General features: G+C 31.6%; 4 protein-coding genes across 7 annotated transcripts; 2 read left to right on the forward strand and 2 right to left on the reverse strand.

Moving 5' to 3' along the window:
* Positions 1–3131: 3131 nt before the first annotated feature.
* LOC106766779 (putative glucose-6-phosphate 1-epimerase) lies at positions 3132–10734 on the reverse strand. 4 transcript variants are annotated; one of them, XM_022784302.1, is made up of 9 exons: positions 9634–9920; positions 9298–9372; positions 9134–9190; positions 8827–8987; positions 8426–8560; positions 8208–8310; positions 8020–8122; positions 7757–7941; positions 3132–3368 (listed from the first exon to the last, which is right to left on the reverse strand). In XM_022784302.1, the coding sequence occupies exons 1-8, from the start codon at positions 9742–9744 to the stop codon at positions 7772–7774; spliced, it is 915 nt and encodes a 304-aa protein (XP_022640023.1). In that variant the 5' UTR covers positions 9745–9920; the 3' UTR covers positions 3132–3368; positions 7757–7771. The 4 variants fall into 4 exon arrangements, with proteins under 4 accessions (XP_022640023.1, XP_014507021.1, XP_014507019.1 ...); XM_014651535.2 differs by lacking the exon at positions 3132–3368 and adding an exon at positions 10288–10734 and having other exon boundaries at positions 7525–7941; positions 9634–9771; XM_014651533.2 differs by lacking the exon at positions 3132–3368 and adding an exon at positions 9927–10119 and having other exon boundaries at positions 7525–7941; positions 9634–9771.
* Positions 10735–13045: 2311 nt separating this feature from the next.
* LOC106768316 (V-type proton ATPase subunit E) lies at positions 13046–17200 on the forward strand. Its single transcript, XM_014653390.2, has 6 exons — positions 13046–13245; positions 13312–13412; positions 14027–14207; positions 15245–15441; positions 15688–15787; positions 16825–17200. Exons 1-6 carry the CDS (start codon positions 13144–13146, stop codon positions 16858–16860), a joined length of 717 nt encoding a protein of 238 aa, XP_014508876.1. The 5' UTR covers positions 13046–13143; the 3' UTR covers positions 16861–17200.
* Positions 17201–18684: 1484 nt separating this feature from the next.
* On the forward strand, positions 18685–20415 carry LOC106768317 (6-phosphogluconate dehydrogenase, decarboxylating 2, chloroplastic). The gene has a single exon (XM_014653391.2). It carries the CDS (start codon positions 18768–18770, stop codon positions 20253–20255), a length of 1488 nt encoding a protein of 495 aa, XP_014508877.1. The 5' UTR covers positions 18685–18767; the 3' UTR covers positions 20256–20415.
* Positions 20416–21724: 1309 nt separating this feature from the next.
* On the reverse strand, positions 21725–22612 carry LOC106766653. The gene has a single exon (XM_014651366.1). The coding sequence runs from the start codon at positions 22610–22612 to the stop codon at positions 21725–21727; it is 888 nt and encodes a 295-aa protein (XP_014506852.1).
* Between the last annotated feature and the right edge of the window lie 4385 nt (positions 22613–26997).

Genomic DNA, 26997 nt, shown 5'->3' on the forward strand with positions numbered 1-26997 from the left:
TTATATTTTTTCATAGGTTTTTTATTATGATTATTTAGTATTTTCAATTTTGTATATTGATATTTTGATTTTTTTAAATACTAGATTAATCTCTAATAATATTTGAAGAGTTTAGAGATTTAATTTATTTGTTTACTTGAATTATTTAGGTTAATGCTTTAATTTTTAAATAATATATTAATAATAATGTTTTGTGAAATAAATGAACTTTAATTGTGGTACTATAAAAAAATGAATGAAATCATTAAACTTTGATTGTATTAAATATATAAAATAAATTAAAGAAATAAAATATTATTAAGGATTCAATCTATTAACCCATCTATCAAATAGTTATGAGTTGAGTTTGATTATAAAATTTCTAACTTACAAAAAGTAAGAAACTTATTTTTAACTCAATTTATGATAAGTTGACCAGTGTGAACCCAATTGACTTATTTTGACTTTTCTAATATGAGTGAAATCTATCAACTTACTATTAATTTAACAAGACAAACTAATATTTTTAATCTCACCAAATTAAAGACAAAGACTTGCCAATCAACTTATTCAAAATTAAAAATTAAAATGGAATGATAAATTAAAAAAATTAATTTTTACATTAGAAGACCCAAATATATAATAATTCTATCGTAAGTGTAATTATCTTTTTAGTTATTATAATAAGAAAAAGTTGTGTACTGTTTCCTCGTTCTAAGTTTACTTGAATACAATTTAAGTACCTAAGCTAATAAGAAGAAAAACTCATTTATAAAAGAGAGAAATTAAATGATAATTGAAATATTTGATAAAAAAATTAAAATTCACTATATTTAAATTATCTTATGAAAATAAATTATAATTTTAAAGGGAGAGAAAAAAACTTGTACACGGTCACATAAAATATCATGCGGTAAATTTGCAGTTCTTATATCTACTACATGTTTTACAAACAGTATACAAGTTTATTTCTAATTAATTTAATAATATACAAATCTTTAATAATACACAAATCTTTACATTATACATAAAAAAAAAAAAAAAACAGAATTACTGTGACAATTAACACTTCGAGTGTACAATATTAATCATTAGATGGCTATTAGCAAATCGATTGTATAATCATACGAAAGGATCTAATTAAAGACCTTGAAATAGGACGAATTCATTATTTGCATGTTACTTTGAAGAATGAATCTAGATGTGTGATAATTTTATACTTCTTTTAATAACTCTTTTTTATAATGTATATATGATTGTTTGTGATTTTATTTTATATATTTTTTAAACATAAATTTAAATAAATTAATAAAATGATGATAGGTATTCTGTTATAAAAATATTATTAAGAAAAATTGTCAAAAAATATCATATCAAACTTTATATTATAAAAATGTAATAAAAGATAGAAGCATTAGTCCATAAAAGAGCTTCAATTAGATCTACTCATTAATTTATATTCTCTTATCAGAAGAAGAAGGGGAAGGTGGAAGTAATGAGTAGCAGGTTTAAGTGGCTGGTGAGTGGTGAAATGATCATTAGTCCTTTTACAATAACGACAAACAGTCTATGTTGTCAATGGTCCAACGCGAAAAACGACTTTTACAACTGCCCCAAAAATTCAGTATTCATTTTCTACAATTGCATAAACAACTTTCTTTCTGTTTAATGCTTTTTATTTTTTTCTAATTTATTTATCATACGACCATATCTTATCCATATCTGTTCCTTCTACTGTATTCATCTTTTTGGATTATCAATCTTTAAACATTATAGTATTCTACATTATTTACTATCTCATCATCAATAATGCATCTTATGCAAATTCTTTGCATAATGGCCATCTTTTTAAAGGAGTATGTTGTTATATATTTGGGAATTAATTTATCAATTATAGTTAATCATGTGTTCTAAAACATGACCTACTGGGCCATTGTAATAAAATATTTCAAACTATTAAATAAAATAAAATAAACAATAGTCAATCTTTGTAATGTTACGATATTTAATTTTACTAGCAGATTTCAGAACTCATATAATATAATATTTAAAAATAAATTAAAGAATTAGGTCAAGAAATGCATGTTAAAAATATATATACTATAAAGTCAAGAGAAACTGAACCAGACTTCTTAAATAATACAGATTCTTTATAAAGTCAACTTTCGAAAAAGAAGGAATCAATATTGCCTTTGATTATCAACTTAACTCACTTCATCACGGATAATGGATAAAAATAAATAAAATCAGTTGTTCATTTTTGCAATAGTTAGTTTAATAGTTATATGATTTAGAATTAGTTAAGAGTAATAAACGTCTCACAATAAACAAGGGTGTGAAAATTAAATATTTAAAAGTAAAAATTATTCAAATTTGTGATGAAAAAAGTAATTGAAACAAAAATCAAGAAATTATCTCGAAAAGTTTGAGATTTTTGAAAAACAAAGTTTTTCAAAACTTCTTAATGGTAACTGATAGTTTACGTAAAAAAAGAAAAATAGTACACAATAGTATAGTTGGGTATCTTAAGACAAAAAAGGTATGCAATATATATTTAATATTCTTTTACCCTATAAAATAAAATTTCTATCTGATAATACTTACAACATCTCGTACTATAAGCAAGTACTATAAAGTCGAGTATAGTTTATAAGAAAAAACCAAAACTAAGTTTAAAAAAACTAAAACTTAAATGTTCAATATTTAACCTGAAATTTTTTTTTTCAAAAAATTAAAATTAAATTTTGATAAAAGAAAATCTTAGAATAAAAAGTATATAATATATTTGAAAAATATTAAACTAAATAATAGCAAAGAAACATGACAAATAAATAAAAATAGAATAAGAAATCTTTAAATTTGAGATCAGAAGAGTCGGAGTTGTTTCTTTAAGTTTTTATTCTCAAGAAGTGTCAATTTTCTGAAAAGATGATTTCTTAAACATTTAATATTTTTTCATAAATATTTTCTTAAGAATTTAAGAATGACTTGAAAGTATTAGATTAAATAGAAATAATAAAATATATATTAAAGTTGATATTTAAATAATTGAGAAAAGGGATCCATTGAAATTAACTTCTAAAGGCTTATATAAATTAATTGTAATCAGAAGTAGCATTATGGAAAGTAGTATACGAGTAACAGTATTAGCTTTCCACGCTCTGAATACGGCAATTGTGTTGTGAATGGTGATTTAAAGAAAACAAGATAAGGAGAAAAACCAGTCCAAATTATGGTTGTCTTTTTCCTCCAACAGCCAACGTTAAAGTCTAAACTACCTTGTCCTCTTCGATGGCTATCGTAACAAAGCCTTAATACACAGGTCATTATCCAGAAAAACGGTTGGTCGTGAAGGAATGTGGATCGTTTCAATTCCTCTCGTTAGGAGTCTACAAAACCCAACAACATCGAATAAAGTTAGCTTTCGCAGACGGTGCATATACAAATCAAAGTTTCAAAACGTGAAGTGTAACAATATTGGTGGAAGAGAAGATTTTGTTATTGCAAAGGTTGCATTTTTCAGTTGTGAATTGTGTTTGTACTGTTTGTAAGTTAGTCTGGTTGAAGGAGGGCCAGAAGTTATCCTGTGGTGTGGGGAAGACACAGACCAATGAGTTGTGCATATGGAAGTGTTTGATTACGAGTTAAGTGTTTTCATGGTGTGATGCATCAATTGGATGATGGGAAATTGTCCTACTTTTATGGGCACTGGGATTTTGGTAGGACATGCATATTTTACCTCTCATCTTACACTATTTTCCCCCAAAACAACCTATACCTACCCTAAGCAAAAAGGAAAATGATATTTTGACACCATTTTGACACTGCACACATGTCAAAACGTGATTGGACGATTTCAAATTAAAAAAAAACTGAGACAAGGGTATATTTGAAAAAAAAAAATCAATTTTTTTTTTTAATTTGAAATCGTTCAACCACATTTTGACACGTGTACAGTGTCAAAATGATATAAAAAAATTGGTGTCAAAATATCATTTTCCAAGTAAAAAACTTCTTACAAGTCTTATCAACAATTATTTAACTCATTGTACACTACCAACTTATATTACGTCAAAGTTTCAAAATATAATGAAAAGTTGAAGATTCATATGTATTTTATTAGTTTTATAAATTAGTATTTTTTTTTATGAGTCAAGTTTATGACATGGGATTCCATAAGCTTCAACTAGAAAAACTTCTATTGAAATTAGAGACAAAAATACTATAATTTTGACTTTAATACCATCAAAGTGGTATAAATTTAAAGTAATATCAGCTTGACAAAATTTCAATACATTAAAATTATACTAAACTAATACGACTTCAATTAAAAAAATACTAACAAAATAAAGTCATATAAAACTGGTGCAACTTTCGTTTATATTATAATACATTAAAATCTTACTATGATTTCATTTTATATCACAATATACTAAAATCATACTAAACTAACATAACTTAAATTAAAATTAAAAAAGATTATGATAAATTTTTAAATAGTATAAACTTGACACAAATTCTTCAAAATAAAATCGTATCAAATTATATAACTTTAAAATTACACTGTTTTAATAATTTTAAAATCAAAATTACACTATTTTAATGTTTTTGTCAAATTTAGAATGCTTAATTAAAAAAAGACAACTGTCGCCAAATATATTAAAATTAAAAACGATGTTCAGAAAGAAAAAGATAAAACTGACAAATCTAAGTTGTACGGTACGAAATAATTATAAATTTTCTTATATATAGGAAAAATATAGGAGTTATTTTCTTGAGTACCTATCATTTGTTCCACTACTTTTAATTTGAATCTTAAGTTCAGGTTTGCTACATCCTAGAAAACTTTTTCTCTTTCTTTATATTTTGATGTTAGGAAAATTTCTTTATGGAATAATTAATGTTTTGTTTATTTGAATGAATTTAGAAAAAAATTATTGAATAAATTTAAAGGTAAACCTTTTTTGTTATTTATTTAAGTGGATTTGAAGATAAATGATATTGGATTTGGAAGTAAAGTTTATAAAAAAATTTACTCAAATAAACAATAAAAAATTTATCTTCAAATCCATTCAATCACCAAATTCATTCAAGTGAATAAAGTCTAAATACTTATAAAAATGGTCATCTTTAACATGTGAGCGAGAATTTTTGTTGTTAATTTATCAAACCCCTAAAACATAATGAAAAAAAAAACTTTCAAACATTTTTTCAAAATTGAAAAAAAAAAGGAATTTTGTGAAATAATGATCTATTAGGAAAACAAAAAGACTAATATTTATTTATTTTATAAAACTGAAATCATATAGTAAATATTTTTCAATTTCTTTTAGTAAAGATTTGTTGCTTTTTAAATCAAAATATTCCCGAATTTGGTTGTAGTTTAAGATTAATAGAGAGTGTGTTTTCAATTTCACACATTTAAGTTGATAGGTTTTAGGTTTATGTTTTTTCAAGATCTAGAGAGAATATGTTGACAAAAGAGACTTTGATGTTCAAAGTTATTAAGTGTCTTAGATAGAAGTAGATGTTATAATAATGAGTACGTAAGTAGTTATCTCGTGAATAGTGTTATTTATACTAAACTTATGAGCCTTTACCTGGTTGTGTTTGGACTTGCAAATGATTATCTTAATTGATATTAATTAGTGATCTACATAATCTTTCTTAACCCTAAGTCATATTTCGAATTAACCAAAATCATCATAGTCATCTTAGGTTGAGAACATTTAGGTCATCATAGATTGAGAATATCTAGGTGATCATGAGAACATCTAGGTCATCATAAATTGAGATGTTCTAGCCTGTCATAGATCGAGATATACTCGACCAACATAGACTAAGATGGATCACACCAATATAAATTGAGAAGTACTAGATCATCATAGATTGAGATGTACCATGTCATCATAGGCTAAAACATACCATGTCACTATAGGCCAATATGTACTAAACTAACATAGACCAAGATACATCGGACCAAGATAGGTTGAGCCAATATAGGTTGAGATGTATCAAGCCAAATAAATTGAGTCATATCAAACCAAGATAACCGAGATGTATAAGGCAAAAATAGATAGAATTCTATTAAACCAACATAAGTCGAGTTGTATCAAACTAATATAACCCAATATGTATTAGATTAACATAGGCAGAGTTATATTAGGCAAACATAGGTCGAGTTTTATTATACCAACATAGACCAAAATGATTTTAAATACATATATTACATTTATGGCAACAAAATGAAGACAAAAAACAATATGAAAATAATAATATAAATAATTAGTTTTAGTAAAACATGATTCTCAAACAATAACTAACAATAATTAACATTAAGTAAACCAAAATCAAAAGATTGGTGAAGTTGACACCAGATCCTCTTTCTATACTCACTTTACAACAAAATAAATTCATATTTTATTAGAAAAAGCAAGTATATACTGTATATTATTTATGAACAAAAGTGTCAAAAATACTTTTTTTTTGGTACAGAAAATATATAAAAGAAACTTGCATAGAACAATTATGAAATTTATCTACGAATAAAATAATGATATATTATATTTTAATATTAAAAATTTATATATAAATAATATTACTTTTATTGTTTAAAATTTATGGATGTCACTAGATATATTTGTTAAGTCAAACAAGAATAATATATTTTGATGATAAACACTCAAATATTTGTAATTGTAAGATAATGTTGTTTTTACTTTAGAAATGTAAAAAATAAAAAAGTTGACAGAGCCATATTTTATAAAGAACACATGAGTTAGAGTTTATTAAAAGTTGAAATACGCTATTTTCAAAATAAAATATGTATAAATTATAACATTTTTGAGATATTTAAGTATTAGTCTTTGAACTTTGAATAAAATAAAAAAGTTGGACAATATATATAAAAAAAGAAGACGCATACACTCCTTATCTAAAGTTTTAAATTAAAGGATTATATCAATATTATACTCATGTTTGATTAAGATTACGTCTTTCAAAAATATTTCTTTCAAAATATATCAATAAAAACATCATGCATTTCTTGTATCATAATTTACTTATGATTAAAAGCTGTATGGGGAATCAATTGTATAATTAGACGATCAAAGTTCAGCAACATAACTAAAAATGGCTTACGATTTCTATTAGAAAAAAAAATCATATAATAATAATATAGAAGGTTGAAATGTGGATATAAGTTGCAGAAGCATTCCGAAAAAGATGTTTTAAGATAGTTATAGACAGTTAAAGAGTGTATATACCATTGTCAAGGGCACTCGACAGAACATATCCCTACAAACATTATCAGAATTATTTGATACTTTTATTTTTATTGTAAGGTGAATATGAATTTTATGTTGATTTCACTTAATAATTGACCCGTATGTTATTTGCGAAATTGACATGAACCATTCAAATAAAATGTTGAAGATGTGATTTCTGGTTCATATTATATGTCCTATTAGTTTTATACAAGTACTAATTAGCCAATTCATTATCTGAAATTAACCACATATGTGTTATGTATTTATGGGAAAAGCATAGTGAAGCAACATATTAGACATGTAGTCTTTATATACAAGCATACATGAATAGTAAGTTTGAGAATATGCATAGAGAGGTTGAGCATCAGCCAAAAAGAATGCTGGATGGTATGTTTTAGTTAGTTTATGAGACAACTCTGGAGCACATGCATGGCGTAGATACTTTTTGTCAAACAAAATAAAACATAACAAAAAACATTAAACTACTCCACCTAAGATTGATTCCATACCAAATTCATGTCATATCAAGTGGAAGGGACCACAGAGAGGTCCAAGCGGCCAGTCCATTCTTCACCTGGCTTCAACGTGATTGGTTTCTCAATCGCTGCACCATCCACGCACACCATCTGCTTGTACTCTTCATCCCCCAAATCCATTATCGCCTTGGACTTTTTCTCCCACGGATTCCAAACAACTATGCAAAACCAAACTTGGTTAGTTTCACCGTACCAACATCATTCACCATTTCATTTGGAAATGCAAGGAACCATACCAACATCTGGGAGTCCTTCCTTTCTTATGACGATTGTCTGCTTCTTTTCGTGGTCTAGAACAGCCACCCCACTGCTACCCGAATCAAGATACACTCGATCCACCTAATACATCCCGACAATAACATAAAAATATCTCACTTTTTCTTAAATCAATGTCACTATTTTAACAACTCCTCAGTTGTCTCACCTCTGATTCAAATGTCAATGCATCTCCTTGTTCCGTGAAGCGTTCTTGGTTGTGTAAGTTGTCTAGATAGTCAAGAGTTTCCAATCCTTCCACCCTCACTTCACTGCCAATGATAGTCAGAGATTAATTATGTAAAATTTATCACTTCATCTTTTATTCAACGTTATCTATTTCTTTATGTCAAATGTATGTTGTCATGATCACATTTGGTTACGGACCTGATATCAGAGACAGAGTAATATGTATGGTACGCAAAGGAGAAACTGAAGGGCTTGCTATTGACGTTCCTGACTCGAGAAATCAGAGTTAAATATCCATTTCCTCCCAAAGAAACCCTTAACCGAAGTTCGAAGCTGGACAAAATATTCCAGATCAGTATCTCAAATATTCGGAGATTCAACCCACAATTTAGGTGGGATGCTAAAAAACATGATAAAACTACCCATGTTTGTAATCGAGGTCCCCCACATGTGAATTCATTTACTTTTTATTTTTCTTGCTATGTGAATTCTTGGACAAGAAAAGTGTCATCATTTAGGCGTATCGTTATAATTTCTCACAATTTATATAATGTTTTTATGGTCTAAATTCAGAAGATAAAATGCATTTAATTCCGAACCTATGTGGCCATATTTTCAGATCATCTTCGGTTGGTTTGAGCAGCAAGTCAATATGGGCTTTTTCACCAGAATCAGTGGGTAACGGTGGAGGATCTTGTTCAATTACCCACATTTTGTTCCGGGCAAACCCATGATGCTCTAATGATCCACGGTTTCTGAACTGGAAATATAAAATTACAAAAAGTCAAAAAAAAAAAAATCCTTGTTTATCTAACTCTGTATGTAACTTTTCTGTTATTTATTCTTGGTATGAATATGTTGGTGCAATTTACTCTTAGAAATTATTATCCGACATTGAAATCATACCTGAGGGAAACAGATTGCAATTCCTCCTCGTAATGGTTTGAGAGGACTTATGATTGCCTGAGAAAATACAGAGAAAAAAATTACATCCTGAAGTAAAAGCTAATTAAATAATAGATGATTCCAAAACAAAAAACAAAAGAAGTAAAAATCCTCATAATGTTTACCTTACTACTAGTGAACAAAAGCTCCTCCCCACGTTCCCATTTCCATGAAAGAAGCTGCCCTCCGTGCAAACTAACCTAAAAGTGTCACCCACGCTAACATCAATTTATGGAAACAGTTATTTCAGAATCAAAAAGGAAAGAAACTATTATATGTTCTGGGATGGCATGATCTGGGTAATTTCTATCTGACACATAATGACATTTTAAAGTTCGTATACAAGTTTCAAAAACATGTAAAGTAGAAATTGATCTCAACGTAATAATCATTTACCATACAATTATTTCTGCAAAAAGTTGGTGAATGTAAGAGATCAGTGAGAGTTATAAGAATCTGACCCTTGCTGAAGCTCCTCGATGGTTCCGCAGAACCACTAGGCCTATTCCATTCCTATCCTTGGTAATTTCAACCGCTCTTATATCATCACTTCCAGCCCCAGAGTGATTCATATCCAAACACCTCGCTGATTGTATAAACTGAAGAAGCAAGAAGCAAGAAACAGTATCAGTATCACTATTCTCGATCCCTTTATGCCGAGGAGTTCAAAGCTGCTTCCCGTGAGGATACGAAAAAAAGATTAACAAGTTCAGCTGCACGAAGCAGATGAAAAACCACGGGTTTCCTATCACACCTTCCTCGTGAAAAACCAAGTAATCCCACGAAAATTGATACCAAAATCGCAACTTTTCAACCACCAACTACCTTCGTCTTAATCTTATCTAATAACACATAGAAAGGGTCAATTCTCGAACTACGGTCAAATACAGACGCATGAAGCAATAATGGTTGTGATTACTGTCTGAATTTGTACTATGTACTATCTCCTACCATCAAATTAACGGAAGCAGCTACCATAGTAAAATAGATGTTAATGATATCCAATTCTTCCGGTTACCATTACCAATCCAAAACTAACGTTATTCAAAGAGAGTTTCACTCATAGCCGTAAGTATCAAATTAAACTGACAATGAGAAAGTAAAAAATTATTTACCTAAATTCAAGCAAGCAGAGTTGAAGTAGAGTGGTTCCGAGTTTCAACCCCTGCTGTGAACAACTGTAATATGATTATGAACACGTACGTGACTGCAATCAAGGACTTAACTACCCGGTTATTTAACAGTGTCCAAGTTTTGTTTTTTAAGGAGCTCGTGGTAGGCATAATTTAAGCTCCAAAAATGGTATCCTTCTGTTTCTTACAGAAATCATATAGATGGTGGAACATTCGTGTAAGTACTAGAGGCCGAAGCCAATGGGTGTGTTACTGCAAATGCTGGTGATGGTAGAATTATGGAATGATGGAAATAACCATCAATCATTCGAATTCGGACATTGAAGATAGTGACTCGAAGTCCTATACCCTTAATTAGATTGCAGTGGACCTAACATGCTATTGACACCATGGTCATTTTTTGAGTTTGTAAAATTATCTTATGCTAGAAAAGAGAGAAAGAAGATGCTTGTACTTCTCATTCACAATGTGGGTTGAAGGAGAAAAGGAAAGATTAGGGCCTTATCCTTCGGCATTGGTACACTTTCTGGTTCGACATGCATGAAAGTGATATGACAAAAATAAATACAATAGAAAAATCAACTCGTGGACATGATTGCCTCTAGAAAACCACATTCCTGACACTTGCCCTACTGCTAATTGCATGTGGTCCAATAATCGACCCGTCCACTTCAAACTTTATTGACTAGTTTATAATTTTACATACACAAATGAGAATTAAATCTTTACTGAAAGTGACAAAAATATATCATGTAGATTCAGACTTTAGAACAGAATATTTTGAATAGGTCTTCAATTCAAGCTGATCATATTCTAACATTATAACCTTCTCTGCATCAATACAGTGCCTGTAACTTACTAACTGCACTCACTGACTTTACTATCTTCATTTATTTTATGGATGGCCTTGAATTCTGAGCTCTGTGCAGTTGCAACAATTTTACAAGCTCATAGAAAGATAATTGTATTTGTATTTATGTTTCCAACAGTAGTTATAGAGCAAAAGAAAAGAACATAACAGATGATGGATGTCCATCTGGACTAAAAATAAATTCAATTTATAATTTATCTTGTACAAATTGAAATTGATTTAGATTTACAGTCTACTTTTTAATATGCTTAATATGATATTTTGCTTAAAAAACTAGTTGTCAAGTGAATTCATAGGGTATAAAAGAAAATTTTCCAAAAAGGAAAAATATTTTGACAAATTATATAATTAGATTTAATGTTGTTTTCTTAGTTTAATTTTATTATACACAATCATTTTTTATCATTTGTTATTATGTTATTTATATAAATGATCCCTTAGGTTTTAAGAACGTATAATTTTCAATTCTTTATCATGCATACCAAATAAATATTAATTATTTTACAAAAACAAAAAACCTCATTAAAGTAGAATTGGTAGTAAATATATAAGAATTTTACATTATATAAGTTGCATGACAAAATTATTTTTACTAATCTACATGTATTTTTACTAATATATTACTAAAAAATATAAGGTTGCATGACAAAAGTATATATACTCGTACCATAATGTTTGTATTTGAGTTAGTTTTTAATAAAAAATATATAAATTCTCCTATTGATAAAATAAAAATCAGTTTCCTAATATTTATTTTAAAATATTTTTATGAGTAAGTTCAGGCAAAAGCCAACTTAGATTCAGATTCCTTGTAAAAGAAAACTTAAAATTTAGCAACTTAAATGAAAATAAAAATGGTGGAGAAATACTCCTTAAAGGTTGGTTAATTAAAAAAAAAAAAGTTATCAACAAGTGAATACATACTTCAAATTTATAATATGGTTAAAAAGTAAAAAATTTAGAGTAAATAGAATGGATAAAGAATATGCATTCGATTATTTTAGTCCTTATTTTACAGTTCAATCCACTTAAAACTAAAATCTTTAGAAAAACAGATATGTAAAACGTATTTACACTATCATGAATCATATATTTTAAGTTTGCTTATTTTTACTAGAATATCTTAAAAGACATTTGAATAATAATGACATAAAAAATATATTTGTGTTTTAATGCAACAGATATTTTTTGTTAAAAATTTATAAGCATTTTTTTATGTATTCTCAATGCAAAATTCTTATAATATCATTTCATTAATTGTTTGGGCTGAGTTGGTTCTCTTTTTCATTGACTAGAACTTTCAAATATTAGACTAATATGTTAAAAGAGATCCCCCAATAAAAAAACATATTTTTAAAATAGGACACAAGTAATATAAATAAATTATTTTATCAAAATAATTTGAAATTAAAAAAAAAACATCATAGTAAATTGATCAAACTTGTGATTGACCAATTAAGTTTTTGACTTTTAGATGGAATTACATGAATTTTTTTAATACTATAGTAATGATACAAAGTATTTATTTATTTCGTTAGAAAACTCTATTAACCATTTTTAGTGGGTCTTCTCCTTTCAATCACATTTTTTTTATCTATAATAATAAACCTGAAATCCCATTAAAAAAAACCCCTTAGTAAAGTATTAATTGAATATAAAAACTGCTAATAAATTATATTGATGGTTTAAGTTATGTAACTTAATTCACTCAAATTAAAATGGGTAAAATGAATTGATCCATTGGATTTATAATATTCCTTATTTTTTAAAGTAACTATTATAAAAACTAATAAATTTATATTAAAGAAAATTCACCCATAAACTAAAATATGTATTTTAAAATGTTAACATGAAGGTATATAAATAAGAGGTGAGCTGTTGTGGGTCGCGGGCAGAGAGAGAATCCGTATCAAGTTCAATCATCTAGGAAGTTTCTGGTGTATCGTCTCTGAGCATCCTCTCTAAAAATGAACGACGCAGATGTCTCCAGGCAAATTCAGCAGATGGTGCGGTTCATCCGCCAGGAAGCAGAGGAAAAAGCCAACGAGATCTCTGTCTCCGCCGAAGAGGTATTTCTTCATTGTACGGTTTTCTCCTCTTTCGATTTCTAATTCATGTTCTCAAAACGAATACAGGAATTCAATATCGAGAAGCTGCAGTTAGTTGAAGCCGAGAAGAAGAAGATCAGGCAAGAGTACGAACGCAAAGAGCGCCAAGTGGAAATTCGCAAGAAGATGTAACTTCTAAACTACCTTTCTATCCCTTTTTTTATGTTGTTTTGGTCTCTGTTAGTTTGAAATTCGTTAGGATTGTTCGTCAGCTGACATTGCTTGAAATCAAATTCCGGAGACCAAGTCTTACTTGTTTAGATCTTGATCCTTGCTTGTGATATTAATTGAACTGCCAATATGACCTGTCAGATCTTTATTGAACACTTCCGAATTGCTGAATTCGCGAATGCATGCAATTTAGATCACTTGTGAAGTAGCCTATTGGATCCTTGTCGTCTTTTCCTAGTATTCAATTAAAACAATAATTAATGTTAGTTCCATTTTAATTTTTGCATTTGGAAAATGTGGCCATAGGTTTAGTTTAGTTTAGTCTCTTTTGTTTACTTATTTACTTTGTTTGGGTTTGATAGTTGATGTTCAATTTCCTTTAAGCTACTGACATCTGTGGCAAATTACTTGAAGTCAAAGATATTGTCGAAGTTTGATGAATGAGATTGAGGGTTTAGTTCAGATAGACGTATTTTTGAAACACAGATCTGAGTGTTGTTCTTCAAAGTGGCAAAAACAGTTCTGCTTGTGATATTCAATGTTTTAAGGCCCAATTCACTGTTTGTTGTAGTGAGTACTCGATGCAGCTGAATGCTTCTCGAATTAAAGTTCTTCAAGCTCAGGATGATGTGATCAGTTCCATGAAAGAAGCTGCATCCAAGGAACTTTTGAGTGTGAGTCATCATCATGATTTGACTTTTACTGATCAAGATCATGTGTACAGAAACCTTCTTAAAGATCTCATTGTTCAGGTCAGTTAAATGTTTAGTATGTTACACCTACATATGGTTCGATGCCTTTATTTTACTGTTTTCCCAAGTATTAATATCAGATTGTTGTTTTGCATTTTTTTATTAAAGGCCTTGCACAGAGGCAAATGTTGTTATGGTTATTTATTCATTTATTGTACCTCTGTTTTGTATTATTTATGATGATGGCACAACATTGTATCTATAACTAATATTTTCATTGCTAATTGCCATTACCTGGAGACGCCATTGTATCAACTTCAGTGATTGTTTTGTGATAGGAACTCAGGCATTACAAGATGCTTGCTGGAATATTTAAGTGTTTGGTTCTCTTCTCTTAATACCTATTCTTTTAGGGTGGGTTCCCCGAATGCCTGGATACTTATCAATTCGTATTAGAAAAGGTTGTTGGTTTCTTGTACAGGGCTATCTATGGTGGGTTTTGATTAATAAGGAGGTTGAGTGAATTGTCAGCAAATGAAGTCTCATAGAATGAAAGCTACCAAAATGTCTATTCTTAGGAGTGATGCTATGATAAGAACTTGGGTATTATGGAATGCCAAACTCCCATATGAAGTAGTATGGGATGTGTCGTGGAGTATTTAATTGATTGGTTCTCTCTCCTTAATAGCTAGATTTTTAGGACGGGTTTCCAAGTGCCTGGGTACATTTGATTGAATAATTACTATTTCTTGATTCCTGACATGGAACCAACCTTTTTCTATGTGTTGTGTTCAATGGCATGGGTTCAATTCCTGTCCTAACCTCTTACCCTTACCTGGTCAACATGACCTTTCTAAACCTTTGTAATGATGCGTCCTGCTAGACTGCTGTTTACAAATCACCTTCTATGCATAAGTATATGTAATGTTTGGGTACATTTTGAATCATAACTAGTTCCTGATTCCTGGGTTCAATTCCTGCCCTACATGACCTTTTTAAACCTTTGTAATGATACATTCTGCTAGATTGCTGTTTATAGATCACCTTCTATGCTTGTATGTGGACATGAAATATAATGTAAGGGCTGTATGTTGCAGTGTTTGCTAAGACTGAAAGAACCTTCTGTCTTATTGAGATGTCGGAAAGAGGATCTGCAGTTGGTAGAGCATGTGCTGGATTCTGCTGCACAGGAGTATGCTGACAAAGCAAATGTTGATTCTCCAGAGATCATTGTTGACAATCAAGTCTATCTTCCACCTGGACCCAATAATCATAATGCTCATGATATCTACTGGTAAAGTTGTGTTACAATTAAATCTTAACTAATTGTTCAGGGATTTACCTATGCTTTACTTTTTTCTTCTTGGTTAATTATAATTTAACATTATCTTATGAGAAAAGTATCACTTTTAAATATTCTGTACGTAGTAATTCTTACCCACAACAATTAATGATGCTTCTGAAAATCGGATTAGCTGTTATCTGCTTAGATATTTAAATTTCAGTTTTAGCACACTTGATTGTTTTTGTTGATATTCAGTTCTGGTGGCGTGGTGCTAGCTTCTCGTGATGGAAAGATTGTGTGTGAAAATACTCTTGATGCACGACTTGATGTAGTGTTTCGTAAAAAGCTCCCTGAGGTAAGTTTTTTGTGCATAGTAATTCTTATTCTGTGATATGTATCCTCGTTGTTAGATATTTTCTACTGAGTTATTTATGCAGTTGACTTCCATGTTATTTCCAAGTAGAAAAATGGTTTTTTCTTTTTTTAGATATTGAAACTTTGACATTGAAATACAAAGAATAAGGGAAACTGGGCAAATGATTTGCTCTTATGGCCGCCACCTAGGACAAGTAATCGAATGTATGTATGAGGCCTGCTTTAATTTAACCTTTAACAATTCTCAGTTTATTCTTCAAAATTTCTAAGCTGCATGGTTGTTTGTAAAAACTTCATAATAATCAAGTAATTGTATCATTTTCAATAGATAATTTAATTCATTTAACGTAACCTATGACATCATTAATAGGATGTAAGCAATGTTTAGATTTGACAAACTTCATTCAATAGTACCAAACAATTACAATATTATCAATAATACTCTGTAAGTAATCATATATTTATTAAGTTAAGGGGAAGGAGATTCCATTAAGATTGCTCGCACTCAAATAACTTCGTTGTAGCATTATGTTTCACATTCCAATTTACGTATTTTTCTTGAGTGCTATTCAGTTAATTCCACAATATTACTAGTATACAGTTTCTATTGATTGCATATAGCAAACTAAAATTGACTATTTTGATTTAGTGCCAAATTCGATACGTCCTTTCTTTCTTTGTCTATTTCTGTGTCTTTGTAATTTCTAGACTGGTCCAGGAGATCCTTTTCATTAATTGTTCCTCACATTTCCTTTCTCCTCCCAAACACATATACATCGTAAATCCTTTAATCCAATTCATTATTTGCCAACTTCCTCTCTAGTATGTTTACTTTCAGTATTCTTTAGGATGATAAATTTGGTTAGTCATTGGATATGATGAATTTCTGATAGCCAACATTCTTCTTTATGTTTTTTCTTGGGAAAGGGTGAAGGGGTGTAATTATTTTGAGATGATGAGCTGGTAAATCGTGTCAAACGATTAGATTCTTATGAAGTTTCTTTCTCCCTTTTGCAGATCCGAAAGCAGCTCTTTGGACAAGTTGTTGCTTGAGGTTTTTGATTGTATTGTTTCGTTACCCCTAGATTGTTTATATCCCGAAGCATAAGCTTGTCTTGGACCTGAATAGCTTTCGGGCCGTTGAATTATAAGTATTGTCTTTTGAATAATACCATTTCTCGTTATTTCAGTTGCTCCCATATAGGTTATCATGGGAGCATGTGGTATTCTAAATTTCCTTACTGATGATTGTTATCACCGTGAGTATAAGTGTTTGCTCTGGCCCATTGCTGCTTTGAGCTTACTGGTAATCATGTACAATATATATAAATATTGAACACCAGTACATTACTGTCAACATTGTGACAGAAATATAACTGTTCTCTTGTATCTAGTGCAAGTAAAAAAAAAAAAGAAAAAGAGTGGAGATAGTGAAATTTCGGGTCCATGTAATGGGGGGATGAGAATTGGACCGCGTTCAACGAGTAATTTCATTCCTATTTGCCATGGATTAGGTCTGAATAATAGTATAACACTTCTGATATAGACCCTTATAAATAAATTTACATGACCTGGTGATTACAAATAGTTACTAAAATCGATCTTTAATTAAATTTATTTTTCATACATTAATACATTAGTACAGGTTGTGAATTAATTTTATGAAAATATAAGAAATAAAGATATAAACCCAAGGAGTAAAATAAATTTATAAATGATATACATTTATGTGTGGGTATAAATTTGATTTAGATCGGTTGGTGGTCGAAATCAAATATGAGAAATCCAATAAAAGAATTTGATATATGTATGATAACTAAAATAAATATATATGATAACTAAAATTTGAACTCAATAAAAATTCTATTTATCATGAGGAAAAAGAAAGACTCGTATAGCAATTATATGGATTTTAAGTTTGGAAGGGTTGCGTTCGAAATACTTATAAAAATTATAAATTACTTACTATCAACTAAATCAATTTTACAGCTAAGATACTAATATACATTATTTTTATGTAATATTGAAAGATAATTTAACCTTGTGGTATTATTATTTTATAATTTTCATACTTAAATATTAAAGTCTTATTTCCGTTTGATTTACACTCATAAACATAAAACTTCTATCCATGCAATCCTAAGTTCAAAAGTTTTATTTCATTACAGTTATAGTAGAGACATTTAAATGGTAATAAGAATAACACGTGTTTCCTTAAACTTCTTAGATGGTAATAATAGTTGATTCTTAAATGGTAATAAGAATAACACGTTTATCAATAATAGTTGCGAATTATTATATTAAGAATTTGAATATATAACAATTTATTTAACATATGTTTAGACAATTGTTTCATAAGAAAATCTGTCATAAAATGTGTTAAATATTAGTTTTTAAGTTTTTTGAAAATCTTCTAAAAATTAGGATAAAGAAGTGTTTGATATATTCAAAGAGCAACTTTTTTATTTTACAATTGTTAATCATCTCAGGAGTAGATACATAAATATGAATTCACACACGTCAACATAAGAGTAGTTTAAGAAAAAGGTAGCCGCCAAAGAGGTTTGACCATGAGATATAAAAAATATTGGGGTTGACTGGCGCAACAAAACGAAGTCGTTTGATCGTGGAGGAAATTCCCATTGATACGTCTTGGAAGCAACGTCGTCTAAGGCAGCTCCTCGTTGGTGGTTGAGTCACTGCCCTTTCACTTCCTTGACGAGTCCGCCAATCTCACCAACCCAAGCAAAATACGCTCATTCCTCCTCTTGTTTAACTAAACATCCTAAAAAACCTGATTTACTAAATAGATAATCTATATCTATTAAATAATAAATTAATAATTAACAGAAGGATAGTCCAGATTTATAACCACAAAGACACTTTCTCAGACATAGTTGCATACTCCAATATCACTTTACAAACCTCAAATCACCACTCTCACCAACCCTTCCTTTCGAATGGAGTCAGCAGCTCTGTCACGCATAGGCCTGGCGGGCCTGGCCGTGATGGGCCAGAACCTAGCCCTAAACATAGCGGAGAAGGGCTTCCCCATCTCCGTCTACAACCGTACGGCCTCCAAAGTCGACGAGACCGTAGATCGGGCCCGCAACGAGGGCTCCCTCCCGCTCACGGGCCAGTACACCCCTCGTGACTTCGTCCTCTCCATCCAGCGCCCCAGATCCGTCATCATCCTCGTCAAGGCCGGCGCCCCCGTCGACCAAACCATCGCCGCTCTCTCCGACCACCTCGAGCCCGGCGACTGCATCATCGACGGCGGCAACGAGTGGTATGAGAACACCGAACGCCGCATCAACAACGTCGCCGAAAAAGGCCTCCTCTACCTCGGCATGGGCGTCTCCGGCGGCGAAGACGGCGCGCGCAACGGCCCCTCCCTCATGCCCGGCGGTTCCCAAACTGCCTACACCAACGTCCAGGACATCCTCCACAAAGTTGCTGCGCAGGTCGAGGACGGCCCCTGCGTCACCTACATCGGCGAGGGGGGTTCTGGGAACTTCGTGAAGATGGTCCACAACGGAATCGAATACGGAGACATGCAACTCATCTCGGAGGCTTACGACGTGTTGAAGCACGTTGGTGGCCTGTCGAATTCTGAACTTGCGGATATCTTTGCAGAGTGGAACAGAGGGGAGCTTGAGAGTTTCTTGATTGAAATCACTGCGGATATTTTTAAAGTAAAGGATGAGGATGGTGAAGGGTTTTTGGTGGATAAGATTTTGGACAAGACAGGGATGAAGGGGACGGGGAAATGGACGGTGCAGCAGGCGGCGGAGCTTTCGATAGCAGCGCCCACGATTGCGGCGTCGTTGGATTGCCGGTACTTGAGTGGGTTAAAGGAGGAGAGGGAGAGTGCTGCGACGGTGTTGAAGGAGGCGGGGTTGAGTGATGAATTGGGGAAGACTGGTGTGAGTGGGGTGGATAAGAAGAGGTTGATTGATGATGTAAGACAGGCTTTGTATGCTTCAAAGATTTGTAGCTATGCTCAGGGAATGAATTTGTTGAGGGCCAAAAGTAACGAGAAAGGATGGAACTTGAATTTGGGGGAATTGGCTAGGATTTGGAAGGGAGGGTGCATCATAAGGGCAGTGTTCTTGGACAGGATCAAGAAGGCTTATCAGAGGAACCCTAATTTGGCTAGTTTGATAGTCGACCCGGAGTTTGCTAGGGAAATGGTGCAGAGGCAGGCTGCGTGGAGGCGGGTTGTGGGGTTGGCGGTTTCGGCTGGGATTAGTACTCCGGGAATGTGTGCTAGTCTTGCTTACTTTGATACCTATCGGAGGGCGAGGCTGCCGGCGAACCTTGTTCAGGCTCAGAGGGACTTGTTTGGGGCGCATACCTATGAGAGGGTCGATCGCCCTGGGGCTTTCCATACCGAGTGGACAAAGCTTGCACGCAAAAGTGGGACTGGTGTTGGTGCTCTCAATTGATGATGAGTTTTGGTTGTTTGGCAGTTGGTCCTGCAGTGCAGCGTTTGAGTTGTAATTGTTTGTTTCTTTGAGGATCTTTGGTAGGCAGAGCAACTATTTATTGTTTTCTTGCTATAACTGCTTTGGCTTAATAAAACGAAGGCATGTCATTTGACTTCCACTGGCTTTTCCTTTGGTAGAGTACAAGTTGTTGATGTTCTTGTCAAGTGTATATTTGCTTGAAATTAGAGTTATAATTGCATTTTTGGATTTGATTCCTCTAAATTGAGCAAGGCTAAAGTAAGTAATCTACTAAACGTTCATGATTTATTTTTATGTATGTGCATGTGATGCTGCTTGCTTGATTCTCTGAAGTAACACTGTAGAAGAAGAGATTGATCCTTGAATTTTATATTTTATGTGAAACATATTCAAGAGTTTCTTAACAAAATATAATGAGAATTGTGTTGACTCCTGTAAAGCAAGAAGCGTTTTAGAATGTTGAAGTATAAAGAAAATTATTGTTGATATTTCTATGCATTCGTAATTTCTTGTGCAAGTGATATATCTATTTTTTCTGTAACCAGGGGTATCTAGACTTCTATTATACTCCTTCTGTCTCTCTGTCACATGATTGGTCCATTTTGGAACGAAAGTACTTTTTGTTGCGATTTCAAATTTGAGGCGAATATTGGATCAAAACCTTGGTTGAGGGACCTCATCACCAAACCTTTTCTGCATTTGATATTGATGGTTGATTGAAATTGGCACTTTAGTCTATAGAAAGAGATGCTCGTGGTATAGGCGCCTGATCCTTGTAATTTGTTTGAATAAATTCATGAATTTCTTGATAAAATATGATGAGATTTATGTTGAAGATTCATGTATCAAGTCAACTGTGTTAGAAACATCAAATAAAGCTTTAATGTATCTTGGTTTCCTGTTTATATTGTTTTAGGTGATTTTGGTGTATCTGCTGAAGGGTTTTCACTTTTTCTCGCTTTGTAACTTTGCATGTTTGTACACTGTAAGGTTATGTGCTTCTTGTCGTGCCTTGATGACCAAGTTTTTTATTTTTACCTTTTGTTAAATGAAAGCGTGCTTTACATTGCTTTTCTTTGGGCAACCTTGTGGAGTTAGGACACAGTAATGCTTTTTTGATATTGTTTCTGTTGGAGTTTACGTAACTTTTTTTATTTCTTCAGTTTATTAAGTTTAATGCTACACTTTACAGTTGTACGAGACTAATTAACAAATGCAAATTGCTTAATGCCATTGAGAAACCCCGGGCAGAAAATATTTTATGGTACAAGATAGTTAAAAGAAATTCTTGATGTATCTGTAAAGTATTCCTTCATTTGTATTCAGAATCATGCTTTGTTCATTTCACAGAATGAACGAACCTAGCTTGTTATACATTCACTGACCAAAGAGTATTAGTTAAATGACAAGGGTGATTGGGAAAAGATTACAAGGGGAAGAGCAGTGAGCTAAAGAACGCCGCACTCAAGAACTGGCTGAGTTCTTGTCACTGCTGCTGAGGGCATTTTACTATTGCCAATCCATCTACTTTGAAGAACCTGATCCTCATTGGCTTGTTTTTCCATTGCTTGAATCCTCTTGGTCTTGAGAAGTCTCATGGAAGAAAATCCCGCATAGCCAACTATAATCAAACCAAAAAATCCAACTACAAAGCCAATCACCCACAGATACCATCTTCCCCTCTTCTTCTCCAGTGGGAGTACTACCGAAAAGTGACCCTGGTCTCTTGAGTAACACACTCCAGGGGCACTCATCTGAGTAAGTTGAAATGTACCATTGGCATTGAAAGCTACACATCTCACCCTTGAGTTGATGTGACCCCTACCCATAAGTGTGATGTTAGGAAATTGAATAGAAATAGGCTGACCCATTGTGTTGAGAGTGAGGTTTCTTTCACTTGTGTCTGTTACATTTGAGGCATCGAAAACCAGAAAGCCAACAACAGAAGAGATGAGTGAGTAACCTGGCAAATTGTAGTAGAGGGTTGACCAGTTGCCCAGGTTTTGGTACACAATAGCCAACCTCTTGACATGGGGAATGGACACGGTTCTTGGTGGGATCCGAAAGTAGCTAAAGTTGGCACCTTTGTTCCAGAGCCTTCTGCTTCTAAGACGTACTATTGAAATATCCATACCAGACAGGTTCCTTGGAAGAAGAGCATCATACAGAGCACCTGTTTGAGGCCTGTGCTTGACCAGTGATCTGAAAGCAAAATCTTGAACCAAGGAATTCAATGATTCACTTGCAGGAGTGTTGCCCAAGCTGTGCACCAAGGAGCAACAACACAACGTGAGAGGTAGCACCCAGATGAAATCCCAGTTCATACTGTATCCCATGAACACGTCAAACAAAGAACAATGAAGACAAGATTAGAGGAATTGAAATGTGGCGATCTGTTTTAGGTCTTGTTGATTTCATCTGTATAATATAGAGGTCGTTGTATCTGTAAATATACCAAGCACCAAGTCCAATGATGTTTGCTTTCCACAAAGAAGAAGCATGCTCAGGTTTGGGTCCCAACTACTGACTCCAGAGGTAAGAAAGGCTCAAAAAGTCGCAAATTGACTAGGGCATTCTGATTCTATCTTATACCAAACGGTCTATTTGGGCTTGTGCCTCTGAGAGAATCTTTGTTACTACAATGCCAGAAAGCATGCGTTGATTGCTCAATTTCTCCTCCTCAATGGGAGGCATATCTAGAAAATGGAAATGATGAATGATTCCACTAGGAAACCAAGGGTATTTCTTCCTCCACGCCCAAATTTTAACTTGCACCTCTATAAATTTCAAATTTACCCTCCTGAAATTAAATTCATTAGGCATTTACATTTGTAGGTGTTGTGGTGTACTCAGCGGTGGTGCCTGGTGGTAGTTGTTGGTGCATTGGAGTTTTCGGTAAGTCACGTCTCCTGGTATAGAGTTTCAATTTCAGTTTTGAAATATGTGCAAACATTTTTTTAACATAAATATTTTTGTATTTAAAAATATATAGTTCAAAATAAAAATTAAAATTCATTTTAAATTGCACATGTATTTTCAATAAACATAATTAGGATATGTAAAATTTTGAAAATAAATTTCAGATTTTACAATTTAAAAATTTCAGTCAATCTAAAATAAACACATAGGATAGTGAGAACGAAACTAACCTCTTCAACTGATGAGTATTCAAATCAAACAGTGCCTAACAGCGAGAATGGGTTTGGATATTGGGTTTGAAATAAAAATTCGAGGAATGGGGGAGAGGAGGTATGCGGCAGGTGTAGGAAGAAGATGAAAACGAAAAGGATAAAAAAAAAAGACAAATCCGTCATTTTACTATCTTCAAGGAGAATGCAGACTGAAATCACGGGGTACATGAAGAAATTAAATAGAATGCTGGGGTGCACGAAGCAATTTCCAATCATCAAAACCAAAATAACCAAACTTAGGCCCGTCAAGCCAGAGATTTCTTCAGGGCTAAGGAGACATTTAGGCCCAACAGATACCAGCCCAAGAAACAGCAACATTGGAGGAACTAGATTGCAGACCTAACATAAAGGCCAAGATTTGAGAGTTTCGCCAAACAAGCATGGACAATGGACAAATTCTCCATAAACACTTGAAAAAAATTGTTTTACTACAACTTTAAATATAAAATTATTTTTATAAAATTAGTTTTAACTATATAAATTAATGTCAAAATATTAAAAATATTTTATTTTTTGTTCTTATTTGTCTTACAAAAATCCTATACACACATAATGAGTAACATTAGAGTATATAAACTTTGTTAAGAGTTTAAGCTTTGATCTGAGGTTTAAATTTTTGGTATTTAGCTCTCATATTTTTGAAGGGGGATTTTTATTTTCCATAATGATATGTTGAGTTCAAACACACTGAGTAAAGTACTTGTGATCTATAAAAAATATTGTTCATATCAAAAGTGTTACTCGTAAGAGGTGAGTATATGTTGAATTCGAATCAAACTTAACCGATTCGATTAATCGCCTTTCTTTCCAGCTTTTTCAGCTACCAAGTTAATGGATTGGTCGTAGACCTGACAGTAATAAAAAATGAAAAATGAAAATAAATTATTAGAAACCTGAATATAATAAAAAAATTATAAGAAGGTGAAAAATATCAATAAGACATGTATAAATTAATGAGATAGTAAAATTTCATAGAAAATTCATTTCATCGCTAAATATTAAATGAAGCATAAAAATCATTATTTTTAACATTTTATATAAATATTTCGTGTCGATTATAGGGTTGAACATTCATTTGAAATAACTTTTTGGCCACGTGTTTAAATGATATCTTTTTTTGTTCAAGTAAATGGTTCTGATTTATGGCCTTGCTAAATGTTGTAATAAATGTATAGAAAAAGTTTTAACAATCATATGTTTAATTAAATGATTGACCTGTTTAGATTAATTAAATGATTAATTGATTCTGATCAATGATCATATGTTTGTTGATCGATCATATTATTTCAATCGACATGCTTCCTTCGATACATATGGTATATATTCTAATATTGAAAAAGGTCAAAATATACATGTCCTTTAACAAGTAATATAGAGAAAAGGCTCAGTTACACAAGATAAGATAAAATATTGCATGTTTCTCTCATAATATAAAACAACTCGTTAGATTAATCGATTGCACGAAAGATATATGCACATTATGAATACTCATGTTTTAAAAGAGAATATACAACACAATGTATAAACATCTTTACATAAAGTAATATGTAATAAATTAAAACGGTAACCCATAAATGACATTTATCCATAAAAGTAATAATCCATAAAAACATTAGTAACTATAAGATTATATATTTTCTAAATTAAATTATATTAAATGTTTCTAAGAATCATGAGTTCTAGAGGTGGAAAAGTAGACTGTGTGGAATTTAATATTTTGTTTGTATTATTGTTTTTATTTGAATAAATTAGTGTGAAACTTGAAAATTGAAGATTAATCAATAAATCATTGGCTATAACTTTGAAACAAGATAAATTGAGCATTAAATAAGATTTTAGTCCCACATCTTTAATGTGAAATTAAAAGTTTTTCAAGTCCAAAACTTTGATACATTTTAGTCCAAAACTTTGAAAATGAATGAATATAGTTATTTTAACGTAATCATGTTAAATTCTTTTGATGTGTCAAACACATTTCGTATTTGAATTGTTTATACTATTTCACACGTTTTCACTGCAATGTCAGCTTAGAAATGTAGTTGACACATAATTTTTTTTTGATGTAATTGATTTAAAATGATTATATATCCATTTATTTTTAAAGTTGGAAGGATAAAAAATATATTAAAGTTTCACACAGAGACAAATTTCAATTTTGTATCAATGTTCATCGACTAAAAACATATTTAACCCATGAATTATTTAACTTTTAACATTTGATATTATTACCTTTATCTTAAGAAAGTTGAAAAAACATTCACTATTTGGAAACTTAAACAATATTGATATAAAAATTTTCAAATCTTAAATTGGTTTTTCTTTAGATAATTTATTAATTTAGAGTTAATTTTTTATTCATTTGATTAGAATAAAATTGTCATTAAGAGTAAAAAAAATCAATAACAAGTGTATTATAGAACATCGTTGAAAGTCTTGTTATAGAGTCTAAAACGCAAAAACATATTCATTTTCTTCTTCTCCTTTCTCGGCTCTAGCAATTATGAAGTCGTCTCTTACTACTCCATTAAAGATCACCATTGTAGATGTTGCTAGTTAGTATTTCCTCGTGTCTTGCTACTTCGTGCCCTTTCCTTCCCCACCTTCACGATCTTTTCCTCCGATTTCCTTTTTTGTGCTTCCAATGTTTCACATCCTTCTTATGTGATTTCTCCTTGCCCTTCTCTCCTCTGTATTTTCTAATCACCGACAAGGTTTTCCATTTAGGCCTTCTATGCAATTTCTAGAAACATGGTTGTAATTGTCTATATGGTGAACGAAATTACTCGAGTTATAGAACAAATTTTTGAGCGACTACCCATATAACTTAGCTTGTGCCAATTTTTTAATATGATTTTGTGAGTTTTTGAAGTCCCACATCGACTAGAGATAAGATCAAATCATAATATATAAGTGGGGTGCAAATCTCACCATACAAGCCGATTTTGTGGGGTTGAATTAGGTTTAAACACACTTTCTAATATGATATCAGAGCCAGGTTAGAACCTATTCTAGCGAGATCTGGTGCAAACCTCATCTTACAAGTCAGTTTTGTGGGATTGAGTCAGTCTTACACTCCACAAAGAGAGATGAAAGTGAGTTTGTTTGGATTAAGAAACACAGGAGTTTAGATTTTCTATTGAGTTTTTTGATGTTGTCCCCTAGTAAACATTAAAAATACATTGATGTTGGTATACTATAATTCTTTTTTATATATTTTAAAACATCAAAATCAATGTCAATTAATGGAGTAAACTCGGGTTGTGATTTTTATGTTCCTTAGGCTTAAGGTCTAAAATTATCAACATCACATTGTATCGAGTTTTAAAAGATTTATCCAGTTGTTTGATCTATTAGCAAGTGCATCAAGTCATTTGTAGTACAATTGAATAAGGGTTATCGTATCCACATGAATTTAGGAAGCATGTTGATAGTTCATTTTTGGGTTTTTGCATTTGGAAAAAAATGACAGTAGTATATATTATATGGATTGAGTGAAATAGAAGCTATGAGAGGATTTCATCTCATCTTTT

Source organism: Vigna radiata, chromosome 7 (assembly GCF_000741045.1).
Source record: "Vigna radiata var. radiata cultivar VC1973A chromosome 7, Vradiata_ver6, whole genome shotgun sequence".
In the NCBI taxonomy this organism is placed as follows: domain Eukaryota; kingdom Viridiplantae; phylum Streptophyta; class Magnoliopsida; order Fabales; family Fabaceae; genus Vigna; species Vigna radiata.